Source organism: Haemaphysalis longicornis, unplaced genomic scaffold (assembly GCF_048455015.1).
Source record: "Haemaphysalis longicornis isolate Haplotype H1 unplaced genomic scaffold, Haemaphysalis longicornis Haplotype H1 scaffold_13, whole genome shotgun sequence".
In the NCBI taxonomy this organism is placed as follows: domain Eukaryota; kingdom Metazoa; phylum Arthropoda; class Arachnida; order Ixodida; family Ixodidae; genus Haemaphysalis; species Haemaphysalis longicornis.
The window spans coordinates 74087710-74104841 of NW_027526233.1; the positions used below are offsets into that span (position 1 = coordinate 74087710).

At 47.8% G+C, this 17132-nt stretch overlaps 3 protein-coding genes and 1 long non-coding RNA gene across 5 annotated transcripts in view; 2 read left to right on the forward strand and 2 right to left on the reverse strand.

Moving 5' to 3' along the window:
• Positions 1-17132, forward strand: part of LOC144164348 (Kv channel-interacting protein 4-like) — a 560797-nt gene that overhangs the window by 320342 nt on the left and 223323 nt on the right. The gene's annotated exons all lie outside the window — the stretch shown is intronic.
• Positions 5092-8777, forward strand: LOC144164347 (uncharacterized). Its single transcript, XR_013321160.1, has 4 exons — positions 5092-5470; positions 5927-6018; positions 6251-6286; positions 8681-8777. It is a non-coding gene; the product is annotated as an uncharacterized LOC144164347 (long non-coding RNA).
• On the reverse strand, positions 7270-8727 carry LOC144164345 (uncharacterized). The gene is made up of 2 exons (XM_077694856.1): positions 8599-8727; positions 7270-8245 (listed from the first exon to the last, which is right to left on the reverse strand). Exon 2 carries the CDS (start codon positions 8240-8242, stop codon positions 7877-7879), a length of 366 nt encoding a protein of 121 aa, XP_077550982.1. The 5' UTR covers positions 8243-8245; positions 8599-8727; the 3' UTR covers positions 7270-7876.
• LOC144164178 (uncharacterized) lies at positions 8792-16590 on the reverse strand. Its single transcript, XM_077694689.1, has 6 exons — positions 15874-16590; positions 14383-14884; positions 11530-11784; positions 10849-11034; positions 8860-9366; positions 8792-8818 (listed from the first exon to the last, which is right to left on the reverse strand). Exons 1-6 carry the CDS (start codon positions 16050-16052, stop codon positions 8792-8794), a joined length of 1656 nt encoding a protein of 551 aa, XP_077550815.1. The 5' UTR covers positions 16053-16590.

A 17132-nucleotide genomic window follows, 5' to 3' on the forward strand; every position in this document is an offset into this window, starting at 1 on the left:
CTGGATGCCTGAAACGCTATGACTCCGTCCCGTCTACTCGAAGGACTTGGCGGTCTTGCTGCTTGACACACTCGGCATACCCTCTTGCTTTTACCCTTCCCAATGGCCTACGTCTGCCTCTCACGCCTTGCTCCGCCGCTCTTTTCTGCCGCCAGGCATTGGGAGAGGGCAGGACGATGACGGCATCCGATGTCTGTCTGTTCTGCCACGTGGCTGCTTCCTGCCTCTCTCTTACGTCGTCTTCAGTGCGCTGGCATGGTTGGCAATCATTCGCCACTGCTGAGTTTAAGGTAAGGTAAGGACAGAGTTTTTAAGGACACGTGAGACTGTACCAGATACGGTTTTACTGTTTAGCTGTTTTGCTGTCCCAGATACCCACGCCAAACCCCTCCGCCTGAGCAATAAATCTCTTTTCGTAATAAAACTTCTGAATGAGAAAACTCAGATCCACCAAAAGAATGCGCACGTTTTCTATTTAAGGTGAGTATGTGTGTTGATGATTATAATAGAGCGGCGGGTCCCACGGGCACCGGGGCACAGGCGCTTGCGCCTTGCGCTCGTAGCAGTTGGCCCATGATCTGTGCAGCGAAAGGGCGACCGGCTGTCTGGCTCCCATCTTGCGTCGCTTTATGCGACATTATGGGGCCGTGAAACCCGGGAGACAACCCACAAGCAGACCTGACCTGATGCGCCGCAGCATTCTAGGACGCTAGGCCTGGGGTCCCCTGGAAGCTGCCCCATTCGTGGAGCCTCGTCATCGAATGCTGTTCACCGCCTGTGTTTGCGCCCAGGACGCCCGGTCGCCTGCTTTCCCGCCGTCTGCCATGTAAGAGCTGCGCCGCCACCGTGACGTTGTGAGGGAAGCCGTTACAAGGGGCGTAGCTGCCATTCAATTACTGCTGCAGGATCCGCTCACGTCTACCGTCCAGATCCGCTCGCTTCGCACGCCGTAAATAGCAAGTACGAGGAATTGAAGTCCCTCGATACGCCCATCCATGACATAATCGATGTGGACGATCTCGAAGCAGATTTGTTAGAGAGCTTTGAGTACGACGACAAGGTCGCCGAGATCCGCACGCAGGTGTACTTCGCCAGACCCTCCCCTGTTCCTTCGCCAGTTGCTGCTCAGAGTACCGGAGCGCCATGCCAATACTCCGTAGTCAAACGGCACGGCAAGACCGCGGCGCCCTCCGGTGACAGCAGGATCACAGCGGAGGCTAACAAGATGGCGAACGCTCCCGCTGCGTGTGAGCCATGTGATTGTCAGCGCCCGAATGCCGTCACAGCTGCGGATGAATCTGGTTGTCGAGAACAATCAGCGAAGAAGACGAATTGTCACGAGGAAGGACTGGGAGTACCCAGCAGCCCGCTTAACGGTGACCGCGTTGTGGTCCAGGACACCCACAGCACGCACCTCTCCAAGGACCCCATGACCCGGATGTACGATGATGCGGCAAGCCCGATCCCGTCCAGTGTGATGTTCTCAGGCGCTTCGGAGGTCTCGGCCTCTCGTAGGGGTTCTTTGCTGAGAGAGCACGTGTTTGTTGGGCGTCGCGAGCAGGCGCCGGTTCCACTTGCATGAAGGTGGCCGTACTGCTTCCGGCGCTGGTGTTTCTTCTGGTCTTGGCGCTTCTATAAGTCTCCGCCTCCGATCGGCGCACCGGGGCTCTTCCTCTGATCACATGAACCTCCAAGTGAACCTGGTGCGAATGGCCTCGTGAACGCCAACCTGGAAGCTGGGATGACCGCGCGTCCGGGTCCCCTGGGTAGCTCCTGGAAACCCTACCATCCGCTGCCGCGATCGTCGTTCTGGGGGCATGGTGGCGCCGCTCACGATGATGGTTCGTGCCGATGACAGCGACCAGTGCTCACCAGCAACCAGCAACCCAGTAGGCCGCCCTCCCCTGCCTACAAGCGTGCCTGCCACGGGAACAAGACTGCGTTCTTAATTCTAAGGCGACACCCCGAGACGGGCGAGTTCCCCTACGATCCTGGCGACTAAGGCGGACCAGGAGGCGACCAGGATGGCGACAAAGGAACTGGGTATCATCTTGCTGCCAGCCATGACCAGGAGTACCTGCTTGCTCACCAGCGCAACCTTGGCGTCAGCCACACCAATATCTTCATTAGGATGGTGAAAGGCAGTTTGCAGCCGTGGCAAAGTGAACAAGAGGGTGACTGAGCTGTCCCCGTGGAGCCTGGTGCTCTGGATGAATAGGCAGCAGCATATGATCCACGGTTGGCGGGACTACCTTGTTCCACGGTTGTGTCCTGCTTCCTTTACCGGCGCATCCTCATTTGTGCCGATGGACTCGGGGTGCACTAAGAGATGGTCACGATAGTATCCCCACACGTACTCTTTCCTTGCCTATGACTTGTGCCGTTTCTCCCCAGCTCAACTGCGTAGTGCGCCTCTGACTGCCTTTTAAGCCATCGTTCATGGGTACATTTGTGCTCGGCCGCAGCCTCCCGTTAGTTTTCATACTCCTGCCCATGGGCACCTTGGCGGCGGGTGCAGTGTGTTGTGGATGAATATGTATGAAAGAGGCAGGGCTGCACGGGCACGCAGGTGACGGCATCACTCACCCCCTGTGCTCGGGACAGTTGGTTCCCGATCAGCGCAGCGAAACGGCGAACGGCTGTCTGGCTCCCTTCTAGCGTCGCCTCCGCGACATTCTGGGGCCGAATGCTTTAGTGCAGGCGGTTAAACAGACGACACAGTGCTTTGGATGATGCTGTGGGTTCGTACTACTGAACCAAAGCTGCTCAGAAAAGCGCGTCGATCGGCGCAGCATTCCATGACCTAGGGATAATACACGACTTAAATGTTTCATTTTGAGACGTATTTTCGTAGAACCATCCGAGCACAGAGCAGTGGGTCCCACCACGGGCACGCATTGAAGCCTCTGTACTTGGTGCATCCTCTTCGGTTTTCCTGAAGTACATTTTCATCGCATTTACCTAAGGTAACGACATCGAAATGCGGGTGCAGAGGGGTCCAGCAGAAGAAAAGGATTGATGGGAATTCCTTATCACCGCCATAGAAAGGGGAAGCCGCTAAGTAGGCGGTGTCGGTATACGAGTTGACGCATCAAACTGAAAAATGAAGCACTGCATAACATTTTTCTCTCGTTATTTTTTTCGCGACCATAAGAGGTTGTATATAATGTGGCCTGGAGATATTTCAAAACAAAGGGACATACGCTTGGGCTGCGGCTATAACAGGAAATTATGCTGAAGAAGTCCACACTGCTGTTCCTAAAGCGATGAAATTCTGTTTCGATGTTTCTGCAGAACTCTGTGCTCCTGCCGTGAAGTTGAAATTTAGAGTAAAGTATGTGTGCCTGCACGCACCTTTATTTATTTTGACATTTACAGCAAAGGTGGTACATGCTCGAGTAGAGTTTGCGAGGGCTTTGTCAAAAAGTCAGCATAAATCCCGAACACAAACACGCTCCCCTCTTATGGACACAACTCTGCGAAACATAGCCTGCATTTATTATCCGTACACGAACAACTCGAAAACGCACACAATAAGACAAAATTTCAGAAATGATGAAGAGAGGATTCTTACAGAATAATATTTTGCTGGGGTTTTGAGCGGTACTCGAGTAATTAATTTTTGAACGCCATTTCGGGGTTGGGCTCTTGACTTTTATATAGAAATGCTTGATGATCGTTTAAGATGTCAGTAAGAGGAGTATGTTGTTTAAATTATGTGCTTAGCTTAAGTTATTGTTCTTTGACGTCTGTGTTGATGTCCTTGTCTTCTTTCTCGTGTGCCGTTCATACGCGCTATATATATCATGTTCTTGAGGTTGTCTGGACGTGTTATTTCCGGAAAAAACGTCGTAAAAGCAGTACCAATTAGGATATTCTAATTATATGTTAACATTTTAAAGAAAATGTCATAATTACCAAACGTCATGTTATTTAAGTACTAAGGAGGGGGTACGCTAAATAAAGGCCTTCGCTGAGCCCATCTAGTGAGGTGTTTGCGCCTGGTAACAAGCGCACCTGATTTCACGCGAAAACATTATCACTGCTCATGTAACAATAAAAATTTGCGTTACCAGGACTGCCCTTATCCAACCGAATGACAATACTCTTCCTGGGAGACAGGACAACTAAATGGAGGATTGACAAAGGTCTCAGTCAACATACCTAAGATATTTCGCAGAAGAATGGCATGTGCCCTTTTCTTTATTATTGGCGTTTTGTGGTGTTCATGAAGTTCAAAATACTTGCGACTGTGCAAGGTCGTATACTACACTATCAAAATATCTATGCGCATTTTTCGCAGCGCTCAGAAGGCGATGACCCAGGACGAAGGATGATACAGCGTCTGTATCGCTCTTATGAAACATTACCAACTAGCTATGCTTTATTTATTAAAGGCGGGCGCGAGCTTACTGTGGTGCTTTGCATTCTCTTCGTCCGTAACGGCCGTGCGTTCTTGGGGAGTAGCTTGCTTTTCCTACACTAGACGACTCCTGAAATCTCCGAACGGAAACAGCGCAAAAAAGGTAGAGGAAGGAAGCGATGTACACTAGGTTGTTCCTCGACGCTTGCGTACGTCTCTCATTTCATCGGAACTTTTCCTCGTTCTGTTCTGGTCTGAAACGTGCCGTCTCGGCCAACTACAAACCTTGCAGCCGCCCCACAATCTTTCTAGTGTAAGACGACAGCATACTGGAACTAGGGAACGATAATTCCAAGGCACGCCTCTTTACTCAGCTCGCAGGGAACCCGGTGACTCCGCAGAACGAGGCCCGACGATGATGATTGTCCACAATAGATGATTATAATGGGTATGTACAGGTGTCAGATTGTCCCACTAGCGGATAGCAAATAATTCAGTCCAAAGTCCTCTTAGGAATCAAGGCACCAATAAACGCTCACACTAGGTAGTCATTGCCAGCAGCCGCCTGTTGAAATAATGATCATGTGTTGTTAGAAGTGTGTGTGGGCATGGGGAAGAGGACATGCGTAGAAGGCTGCCTCTTAGTACTATATCACATCTACCCTGGTTCCGTAGACCTAGCGAATGCAGGATGACGGGTAGCGTATAGGCGTTTGCTAGTCGGCGTAGCCAGCGCTACAGCCATGACGGCGCTGATTGGATGGGGCCCGCGCTACGCCACTTCCGGTTTGCTGCGGCTGCAAGCCGTGAACGAACGCGAAGATGGCCGCGCCCTGTAGGACGCAGCCGACGCAGCCAGCGCGCTTACGCCGTGGTCAGTTTAGGCTGTGGTTTAGGCTCCCCGTGCCTGGCTTGCGGAGGGTTGGTGTTCGTGCTATCCGTATTGCTCTGGGTCCGTCTTTTATTGCCTGGTGCTCCATCTGCGCGCGGACGAAAGAATGCCGCCGTCAGCAATCGGTACTATCCAACTGTTCCGTGGCCTTAGCCGCATTTACCACCACTGCGCCGCCCCTGCTGCGCCAAGTGGGCTACCGTACGCAATAAAAGGTGAGTAGATACAGAAATTTACTTACTTTTCCCATAAATGCAACAATATTTTGTGTTCGAGCCTGATCACCCGCCTCGTTGTTACCGCAAAAAGATCGCGTTATGTCATTGGAAAGCACGCTTGTATTAATCTGTTAGTGTTCGTTTCTCTTGGTTTGTTTAAATAAACGGGCACGTTACGGTCATGCAACATGCAAATTTCGCAATATCAGAGCTTACTTTTTTTCTTATAACCGACTGCTATGAACCACGCACCCATTACCGTAATGCGTTCGAATACTGTAGAAATAACGCGAAATTGTCGTAGCTCTACTAGCGCAGTTCGTGTTCGAACGAGCGAAAATATGTTGCAGAGGGATTTATTCCGCTTGCAGGGAACGCGGTGGATGTTGCTCCTCGTGCTGCTCAACACGGGCTTCTATAAACCGCACCCCCATTTTCTGTTTACTTTTACAGTGCCTCCTGGTCTTATCTCTGGCTGGTAGCGACTGCGACAATACAGAAAGGCTACGAAAAAAAAAAAGCACCCAAGTGTAGCAAAAAGGGAGGTGGCTCATTTATGTCATTTATGCACTTGCTTCTGTTTTAACGAATTTCTGTTGTGCATTCAAATGTGTTGTGTAACGATGCCGTCTGTCTACAGTACCTGCACGCCATTGTGCTGATGTGTTATGAGCTTACCACTTTCCCCTGGTATTTTATTCTCCCCAGAAACCAGCATGGGAAAGGCCCTGCTTGCCATGAACTTGCATCGAGCGTTGAACTACATATTCCTTGCAGCCCCGCGGTCGGCTGGGCCGATTGCTCTGGGCCCAGGTAGAGTTAAGCTTTCTTTCATAAAAGCATTCTTTTAAGAGTGCTGTGCACAAGTCAAAAGCTTTGCCGTTTCCACAGTTCCTATGAGCAAATATGAAAAACCAGGTTGCTCCTTTATGCGCCAGCTTAAGCTGTTATGAATGTTCATTGTTAATAGCACAGATTTGCAAAAACTAGAATTTTATATTTTAAAGTAAATTACCTTCAAAAGCAATGCCAGTATTGTAAACTAAGTTTCCAGGTGTTCTAAAAAATACCCATAGATGCATACATTGACAAGTATGTGTTTTTGCTAAGCTCGTCTTTCTTGCCGATCAAGCATTGTGCTATAATTGTTTGCCATTCTTTCGGTTTGTAGTGCACTATTAGTCTCCGCAATTCGACGTGCCATCAGTCCCAGTTATCCAATGTAATTGACTCCGTGAAATCATTGATACTGCGTCTTTTTTCTCGAAAAAATTTGCAGCAGGACAAACCATTACATGTATATACATATTTTATTCAGTGCTTCCAGCTGCCTCTTGGCAGTCAGGCCTGGAGTGGTTCAGAGCAGAGGAAGAACGCAAAGTTACACAGGACCAGTAACACAGTCTGCGGTTCACAAGGCAGCAGTAACTCACTACAAATCACATGCCTACATGCATACATAATGAAAAATGGCAACACTTATCTACTACAAAATACAAGAGCAAAGTACACTACGCTAAAAACTGTGTGAAAAAGAAATTGCATGTTGACATGGAAACTTAGTCAAAATATAGTACATAATAAAGGACTAGCAGAGTGCGTTGAGAGCATTGTTGCAAGCTGAGACATGAAATATGTAAGGTCGAACAGGACGGTTAGCAAATCAAAATAACAAACAAGACATGTAATCAAACACCATTTTCAATAGCTTCGGAATGCGCCTTCAAAATGTGGGAACTTTTGACCCACTCCTCGCCGTTACCCCCATATGCTCCCCATGGATGTTTAGTTGCTGAGACACGTGTGTGAGGTTTTCGCTGTGAACGGGCTTCTCCCAACCAAATCAATGAAGCTGCTGTCAGTTATGTTGTGCAACAGGAAAACCCTTTCCTTCAAGGAGAAACTGGAGGTTCTCGGTAAAGTTGACAGCAAACTGCAAAAGAAGCGCAGCAACTCAGCAAAAGAGCTTAGCTTGTCGCTGTTGTGCACCATTGCTGGGCAACGCGACATGATTTTGAAAATGTGCAGTGCTTCAGCGTGAACGTCAAGCGTGTACGTCAAGCTCCCTTTTCTATGCATCTGCACATACTTGCAGGTACAGTGAAGACATTTGACTCTTGACACTGTCATTCTACATAAACATTTGATGAGTTCACATTAGCGAACACTGCATGAGTAAAGCAGTGTTTAAGTGGTGACTAGGTGTGCATAGTACAAGACAAAATTGAACAGACATTGAGCTCTGCATCAAACATAGACTGAGCACAGCATTCTGCGCGATTCAAGCATGTGGGTCCACAAAGCTTATGCGGGAATTGGCCAGCCTGCTGTCAAAAATCACTAAAGGTGCTACCACAGAGTATCTTTGAACAAATGGGGGGCACCCCTTGCGGTAGGCTTCCCCTAGTGGCCTTTAGCACTAGGCACATTCCTGTTGATGCTCATGCTCAGTGAGTGGCGGCGCTTGGCTCTTGGGTCAGCCCTGGTTTTGGTTGGTCGTCCAGCAGGCACCCGCTTAGCTCCCCGGGGCAGGCCAGGTCGACGTCTTGCCAAACTAGTTGGTTGGACTTTGATGATCCGCCCACGGCGCCTGTCTATTGTGGACGAAGCCTTCAGCCGAAGCAAAAGTGCATAAGCAGAGCTGCTGGTGTTCACGGTGCTCAGTTGTGCAGTGACAGAGTCAAGCAGTGATGCGTAGGATGCGTTGCCTTCGCCCAGGCAGTGTATACGCCGGAGTTGCTGTTCCAGGGCGCAGTACTTGTCTTCCATCTCCTGCAAGTTTGTTTTCCTTATGAGCGTGAGTGCAAGTGCACAGGTAGAGCACCTGAGTTTGGCAGACGTTATGCGATACACTCTTTCATTCTTTTGATAGCAGACTAAGGTTCATAACATTCTGCTGGGAAAAAGGGCTGTTGCAGATATGGTAAATGCGTAACAAGAAATTTACAGTTACTGATCTCTTAGTACAAGTTCAATGACTGTTTTAGGCAAGAATGGGGCCTAACATTTGGTATGGGGCCATACCTTTGCAGATCAAACGTTGAGGTAGTTTAAGCTGTTGCACGTTTTTGTAGACTTCGATGCTCCTCCCTAGTTGTAAAAATGGCAGCAGTGCTGCAACGCACCTGAGGTGTTGGGAGTGCCTCCAGAACAGGTGGTTGCTGTGATGTTTCTGCTGCTGCTGCTAGAGCTGCAACCTCCTCGCAGTGTGGTTCGGCTGCTGCGCCTGGCCCAGCATTTCCCAAGACTTGCGGCACCAGGGGCAAGAAGAAACCCCGCGAGGGGCACCTCTCGCCGAGGGCCAGCAGGCCCAGCTGTTCACAGTCCTCCGGTGTCAGCTCGGGGCTGTTTGGGAAGCCCCCGCCAAAGGCCTTCTGCACAATGGCCTGGTGCTTGCAGAAGGCCCCCTGGCTACCCGCCCAGCAGCCGCACAGGCCAAAGTCAGCCTGCACTTCATACAGCACAGTGCCACAGGAGCTGGGTACTCTATACAGTGCCTGGTCTATTTGGACTATTTTTTGGGGGTCAATGTCAAGCACAGTGGGGAACAAATTTTCTAAGCTAATTCGATGTGAAGGCTCCAGATGGTTTGCGTGGCGGAGAATTTTGTTCTCTAAGTGACTTTCCCAGGTACCTGTCACGAATTCTACTAAGGCCACTGCATTGTACGCTTTTGTGCGGCTAAGCACAACATCTTTCAAGATCCGAATGGAGGCCTCAGAGTAGTTGTTAGTATTTTGACCTCTTGTGAGAGAGCCTGCGCGGTATAGTAGTACCCACTGCTCCTCGCACTTCAGAAGTGCTTGAGCTCTGTGGACGTAGCCCTCATGAGGCAGAGCAAAAAGCTCTTCCTTGGCTGCCTCCAGCTCGCCCGGTTCTTTCGCGTACAGGACCTGAAATAGCAATGTACATGTTATACTCAGGACTACACACATCCGGAACGAAAAAGAGACGCCGACCAGTCCAAACAAAACGTACTGACGTTTCGTCTTCCAGCACGGAAGCCTTGTTCACAATAAATGCATCACCAGAAGTGGGTCGTTTAAGTGGGCTTGAGTAATCGCTGCAAAGAGCGTGCGTAGATCGGGTTTAGATTTCCGTCATTATGATTGACTGTGTTAGACGTGGTCTGAATGATTAGCGATTCCAGATGTAGCCGTGATGCTGTCACTTTTTTTGTTGCGACGATTCTTGCATTGTCCCAATCAATCTTGTGATCATTCACGACGGCGTGTTCGGCGTGTTGGGACAATGCAAGAATCATCGCAACAGAAAAAGTGACACCATCACGGCTACATCTGGAATCGCTAATCATTCAGACCACGTCTAACACAGTCAATCATAATGACGGAAATCTAAACCCGATCTACGCACGCTCTTTGCAGCGATTACTCAAGCCCACTTAAACGACCCACTTCTGGTGATGCATTTATTGTGAACAAGGCTTCCGTGCTGGAAGCCGAAACGTCAGTACATTTTGTTTGGACTGGTCGGCGTCTCTTTTTCGTTCCGAATGTACCGTCATGCTCTCGATTTCACTACACACATCCGCGTGAAAGAAACTAAACACCTACAACCTTCTTAGTAAGTGCTAACTGCCAAGAAGTGCTACAGTAAACAAAAACAACTGCCAGCAGATTACGCACCCATTGAGGCTGACGGATCATTGTCGCCGGTGCTCATGTGTTCCAGATTTTGAGAAGACAAGTATCATCAGCCGCACGAAAGAAATGATTGAAAGAAAGATTTTGGAAGCCTTCACCGTCGTATAAGTGGAAAATTGCATAATCGTGCCGTCAGTGGCCCTCAAAAATAGCAAGGTCAAGATGCGTTCAGGTGGCTGGGATGGGTTTGCATGTCCTTGTAATCAGTTTTCTATCATTTAGATCGGTTGCCGAAAGGACATTTTATACTAGAGAGTGTTTCAAACAAATATATCAGTTGCTAGTTCGTGCATCAAGTGTGTGTTCAGTCCTAAAAACTCAAAATTTCTGTGATGTTCAACCTGTTAATTCAAGGGAAGGCTGGATCTTTTGACATACATTTAAAGTGGTCATCAGGCTACCAGTAAAAGTGCCTTCATGGGAAGATACAGGAAGAACGATAGGTTATCCCAAACGTTCTCCAGTTCCCTTGAAGTGTATGCCTATTAGCAGTGGTCGGTAAGAAACTAAAATTAGTTTGTTTTATGAGATCTGCAGTGAGTATGTGACTTATGAAAGTGGTGTGTCTGCAACCCGATGAACTGGCGTGCTAAGCTATTTATTTTAAACAGCATCTTTCCATTGAATACGAGAATAAACTGAATACAAAACGAGAATAAACTGAAACTGAACTGAACTGAAAGTTTTTCGAATCGCATCCTGGGTTAGTACCTTTTTGAATGCCGCCATCATGGGTTGTCGCTGGTCCTGGGGCACTTGGTTTGTTGTAGCCGTCAGCCATCGCCACTCCGCTTGGAGCACATGGAAGTGGCAGAGGAGCTGCCGTGCTGAGGCCCACGTGTCTTTCAGTGCTCTTTTCTCTGCCTGGGAGTTGTCGGTCATGAAGGCTGCTGGGGCCTGCAGGAGCCGCGGGGTGCACGAAGAAGCAATGGGTTTTGGGGCAATCTTAAAATGCTTAATACTGGATAGGCTGTCCGGTACAGTGGCTACATGCAGGTTTTATTTAAGCTGCCGAATTAAAAAAAGTATGGTACGGTGAAGCTCGCAAGCTCACCTCTCATAAGCTAGCAGAAAAAACGGTTCAAGGTAGTTTAGGAGAAGGCATATGCATGCCCCCACTTGAAAATGTTGTGTGACCAGGGCAGATCTGCTTTGAAGCCGCGTGTGCCTGAGAAAATTATCTGTGAGCATGCCATCAAGTTTTCACAAATATACAATAGAGAGTGCCTAATTTATGGCTGATTTTACCAGTGCAATATTTTGGCATTTGCAAGTGTATAAAAATAGCGAGTAGCATAAAGGAATAATTAGATATCATTATCTGTGCCTGTATTTGCAGCTTATTTATTTCACGAGGAAGCAAAGTTGATTGAATCGTTTGTTTGCCCCTACCTGGCTGTTCCCAAAACACAGTGGGTAGCAGTCCCTCAGCAGACGGAAGGCCAAGCCGTACCCCTCTGTGCTTTGTGAGCTGTGTATGAGCACAGCTATTGGCACAGCTCCTGCTTTGGTGGCCGTGAGGAGCACAGTGGCCGTACTCTGTGTCGCATCACAGGAGGAGGTTGAATCGACGAATATGGTCTCTTGGGCCGAGCTAAGGAGCTGGGCACGCCGCATAATTGGTGTCGTTACCAGCACCGCCAGCAGTCATCCTGCGTGCTGCTCGTGAAGACCTCTGCCCCTGCACAAGTAAAACACAAACAGCATGAGGTGTGTAAGCTTTGTGTAGTTTTTTTCACTACCTTCCATGCAGACAAAATACAAGTTTGTTTTATTACAAATATTTCGTGTTTTATAGTGCCCCCAGTGCTTGTCCGGATGGAAACGATGCTTTATTCACTGAGAAATTAATTTAAGTTAAAATTTTAACTTTCCCACTGAATCGCGTTTTCGTGGTCCGCAATGACATCGCAGGGATTGACTGCTCTGCAGCAGATTCTGAAACCATGTTTACCGTTAGTGAACCTAGATCGCGCCACCATACCGCAGCAAGCCGTTTCCTGCCTTTGGTTTGTTTTTGACGGTATTTAAACCTGGCTTGTTTTTGTTCTGGGAGAAAATAATCGTTTTCACGAAACATAATGCTCGCTCGACAAATATGGTCACGTAGGACACCGTTGCTTGCGTCAGTCGGCCAGTGTCGTCTGAGACAAACCCAAAGCCCCGCAGTGTTGTGCAACTAAACCAAGCATAGTGCGCACAGTACCGACAGCAGTACGCATCGGTACTTCTACGTTTACGTGTGCTTTTCTAACTTCCCCTGTCGATCCCACCATTCTTACTGCTTTAAAAAGAACGTGGCCTAAATTTAAGTTCAAATAGCTTTCGGCAAGCTTATAAGCCCTGCCTACTTTGCGTTTGCTTTTGCTGGCCTCCGCCAATCGCACAGCTGGCTGATACGACATCATAGGTACCCGCTGCGGTGGCTCAGTGGCTAAGGCGTTGCGCTGCTGAGCACGAGGTCGCGGGTTCGATTCCCGGCCGCGGCGGCCGCTTTTCTGATGGAGGCGAAAAGCAAAAACGCCCTGTGTACGAGATTTCGGCGCACGTTAAAGATCCCCAGGTGGTCAAAAGTAATCCGGAGCCCTCCACTACGGCGCGCCTCATCGCCTGTGTTGCGTCGGCGCGCAACAACATTATAGGTTCTGTTGCAGGAAATGAGCTAGTGGGCCACATGGCCGTTCCCTCTTTTCTTAATTATGTAGCTGATTTGGGCAAAGTATGTGTTAAAAGTGGTGTCAGTATGATTCTAACGAGGCAGTTTTTTGAATGAACCAAACTTGTGTTTTGTCTTCGCGGCCCCGTTAAAGCTGCCTGGTTCGGTGTTGCATGGTTATAGGAGAACATGCAAAATACCATTAACAAAATAAAAAGCCTCATACAGAAGCGTGCAATTTAAATGAATTGTCATTCATGACCTTAATATTTGGCAATCTTGTGAAGAATTCAAATTTTGCAACGTTTTGTGGGTACTCATTTTTTAGCCTGTAGAGAAATTAAAACCCAAAAGGCTGTTTGGCTGTTGCCTGCCCTATATTGACCATTTACAACTGCTGCTTTTGTCTGGGTATGGTATAGTACTACTGTAGCTAAAATGTATCTAAAATGTGGTATAGTGAACGGTTAAAGCTTTCATGATATATCTACACGTGTACGTGAGGGACATTGATCTGAAAATATGCATGTGACTGCTCCAATATCATTTTAGGGCTTAAAAACTGCAGTTAAAGCAGTGTGACAAATGGAATACGAGTTATATTCAATTCCCCAACCACAAACATGTTAGTCTTTGTTTATAGCCACGCACTGGTATAAATAAAATTTCATGTCTGATGTTACATGGGGTTCAAATTCATGAAAGTGTCATGCGGATGCTTGAAAGAACATTTCTATAGTCATTTCAAAAGTTGCTGAACAGAACGTTGCGATATTTTCGTTTTCAAAAAAAAATATTTACGTGAAATTTTCTGGCAAGACAATCTTCCACAAATAAAAACTGGAGTGGAATTTGTGAAAATCTTGTCCTTGAGAAAATAAAACCATTGAATGTTTATGCCTGCTGTTATTCATCTGTCTTCAGTGTCACTTTTTTTACTGTTTTACTCAATGAGAACTTTTGCAAAGGAAGCAATTTTTCATGACCACTTTGAAGTGAGCACTGCAGTAATGTTTCTCAATTGGTACAGCTTGACCCGTTTCACATGCCATAGCCGCATTATTGGTGGTGAAAGTTTGAGAGTAGAAGTATCCGTGACAGAGGGGTGACAGGACATCAGAAATGCATACTTAGCTATATTCTACGTATCAGTAGTATACCTGGTAAAATGTGCATTGAATGCATCTCTGTATTGGCTTAGCTGATGCGGCATTGGGCTGCTGACAAGTTTCTCCTTGTGGGCGCAGCCCTTTCAGAGAACAATGTCATTGATGTCTATGCATACAATGTGGACAATAAAGGCAGCTGGTTTTCCCAATCAGCTATAGGTTTGAAGTACTGAAATGCAATTGGACACTAAGTTCAAAAGCCCAATCAGTTTTTATGGGATGCTAAAAATATGATTACTGCACTGTTTGCGCAGCTCTGCATTTTTTTGTAGGGAGGATCAGGGTGCGTGCAGCTGCTGACAGGAAATCTGTTGCCAAATGTGTCTCGGCAACGGTGAATTACTGCAGAGAGCGCACAAACTTTACTTGCCCTCATTAGCTTTTGTGTTTCCCCAATGTTGTGTTGATTCAGATGTTCACATGGAGGGGTATCTTACCCTGTGCTGCGTACTGGGCCATCTTTTCCTGCAGCTTAGCCACAGGGTTGCTGAGGCGACCGTACTTCTCCTGCACCCAGTGTTCATGCCAGTGGCCAACAACCCGGTACGCAGGGTTCAGCATGCCATTGGCCCGCAGTTGCACCCCTCGGTCCATGGCAGCGAGGTTGCGCTCGTGGCGCCTCAGGGCCTCGGCAGGCCCTCGCCCCTCCTCAAAGTACTGCACGAAGGCCGCTTTCGTCTCGCAGCTCGGTCGCAGCATTCGCAGGGCATCTGCCGACTCGGTGCTATGATTATGCTGTGACACAAGCTTGATCACGGCCTGTAGGGGCACCTCTCGGCAGAGAAAGGCGTCATTCTTTTTGGTGTCCCTGTTCACTTTTTTGATTTTGATGTCCAGCTTGGCTGGGCACCGGGTGCTCCGCTTCTCGCTCGTTTTATTTCGTTCGTTGTGCTGGCACACCCACACCTTGTGGAAGACCATCCTGAAAGGACATTATTCAAAGAGATCTGAGTTTTATGGTGAGGAGTGCACTGGTGTTGCTATCAACCAGTATTGCTTTGGGGCATAAAAATTTATTGTACAATTCTAATTCCACAGCCATATGAACTGCAAAAAATGTACAGCAAAAAAATTGAGCTTGTGACCCTACAGATTAAAAAATGTTGGTGCTTAGTAAATGTCATCAGTGCGCGCATGTTCACGAGTTGCTGGCCCTGAAACCTTATGGGACCACTGTCCCATCACTTTACCACTGTCAAAAATGAAAACTACTGCTTAGTGGACACAAGTTCGTGTGAGCATGCAGCCAAATTCCTGCATCACTGAGTTATGCCAGGTAATGGCCTTTTTGTAGTACCGAAATTTACCACAAAGCATGGACCTTTTTCATCGCGATTTTTTCACATTGACGTTGGTTCTGAACATATAACATCCAATGTACACTTATCCAGAGATTTGCTTATAACAGGCAATCATATATGTACAAATAAAGCTACACTACGTCACTTGAGGTTGTGCCTTGGAGGGAGCAAGAGGAAGGGGGGGGGGGGGGGTGGAGGAGAGCATTGTAATTGGTGCAAAAGAGCCATTTTGAAATTTTCAAGGCATCAGAGGTATAATTTTTGGGAACTGGAGATTTGGGAGATTTCAGATTTTAATTATAAAATATTTTGCATCGTACACACCCTAGCTTTCTCTTCGTACAAAATCGTTTCAGACTAGCAGGACTGCTCAGAAAAATTAGTTTAGTTTCTATGCTTTATGCGGCATGCCTGTCAAGGCACAGAACTCGTGTTGCACTACAACTTTGGCCTCTGCCGTGATCAAGGCACTTGTAAATAAATCAGGTTATTTATTTCCTCCATTTATCACACGTAATTTACACGATTTTTTTTTACTAACTGGTATTCTGTCAATAAACGTGTTTCATCTGAAGAGACGATTTTTGAACACAGTAATAGCATCACTTACCTAGTGCACTTCGAGCGGACGGTATGAACAATCCAAGCGGTGTTGGTGCTGGCGCCGTACTGCTTCACCCACTCATCCGCAGCGTTCGAATCGGTGAGGTTAGAGCGAAGCACCCTCACACCAGAGGCAGTTGCTGTGGGGTCTTCTACGACCTCCAGGCCGGCACCAGCGTTTTGCATGGTGCGAAGACTCGAGGCGACCGCAATGGATTTAGAAGAATGGACGTGTCACGCAAGGCGATCGAAAGCGGGACCGTAACACGTGCGAACGCAACTTTTGAAATAAGCGCTCCTTGAATCGCCACTGCCGACATCTGGCGAATAAGCGTCAAAGTAACAGACACAAAACTGTGTTTCTCAAAACTATGCGCTTTCGTTTAAAATAACTTGAATGGGTGACTTTTTAAAAGATGCGTTCAGAATACAATTATATATATTTTTAGAGTATCGTACAAAACGCTCGTGCAGAGTGAGAAAAGAAACGTGTCCGTGCTGCCATCTAGTGGGCTGGGCATCAAATAGCGTTTACTTGGCTAACTTCGCTCACCCACCTGAGAAAATTCGTCGTTTGTCGTACTTCTTGAGCATTATTTAGCGACGATAACGTAATATACAACATCAAGGAAGGTTACTTTATTGGCTGTATTAAGCAGTAGGCGCCGAGCGTACTGCGTTTGCTGTTATGTAGACGCGAAACGACTGTCCAGGGAGTATTTTGATCGGGTCGAGCACGTTGTGGCGTCTGTGCTAGCTGTTTTTTTTTTTTCTCCTGGTTGGTTGGTGGGTGGGTGGGAAATGTTTGGGACCTCCACTGAAACTGGCGTGCATATGTGTTGGCACGCGTGAGCTAGGCGTCAGCTGTTTGCTGCTGCCGCAAGTGTGCATTCGTAGGCGTACGTACTGCTGGCGATAGGCGTGCAGCGAGTTTGCTTTTGTTTAAACTGGCGGAACGTGAAGCTCCGAGGGTTCACCTTTGCCTTAAAATGTGCGAAGGTGGGGCTTTGTTAATCTGAAGATGCGTCATGTGATCTATTGAATTTACAATGACAAATTGTCGCCGCAGACGCGCACATGCCCCACCGGATCACAACAACGTCCTCCCTGCGGTTTACTAACGCGCGTATAGACGCGCTTCGATCTCCGCAGATGCGCGTGTCGTTACGATGCAAGATTAAGAAGTTTGGATCGCTAAATTCCATCAGCAGCACTGCATCAGTCCCAAGGGAAAACAACCGGCGGCCCGAGCACACTGAAGACGCG

Bases quoted from the DNA above. Each gene is read 5' to 3' on its own strand.
- LOC144164178 (XM_077694689.1), bottom strand. From the start codon at position 16,052: ATGCAAAACGCTGGTGCCGGCCTGGAGGTCGTAGAAGACCCCACAGCA. The intron at 14,885-15,873 runs GTAAGTGATGCT...ATGTCCTTTCAG, and splicing joins GTCCGCTCGAAGTGCACTAG to GATGGTCTTCCACAAGGTGT. The intron at 11,785-14,382 runs GTGAACATCTGA...CACGCAGGATGA, and splicing joins AGGGTAAGATACCCCTCCAT to CTGCTGGCGGTGCTGGTAAC.
- LOC144164345 (XM_077694856.1), bottom strand. From the start codon at position 8,242: ATGGAAGACAAGTACTGCGCCCTGGAACAGCAACTCCGGCGTATACAC.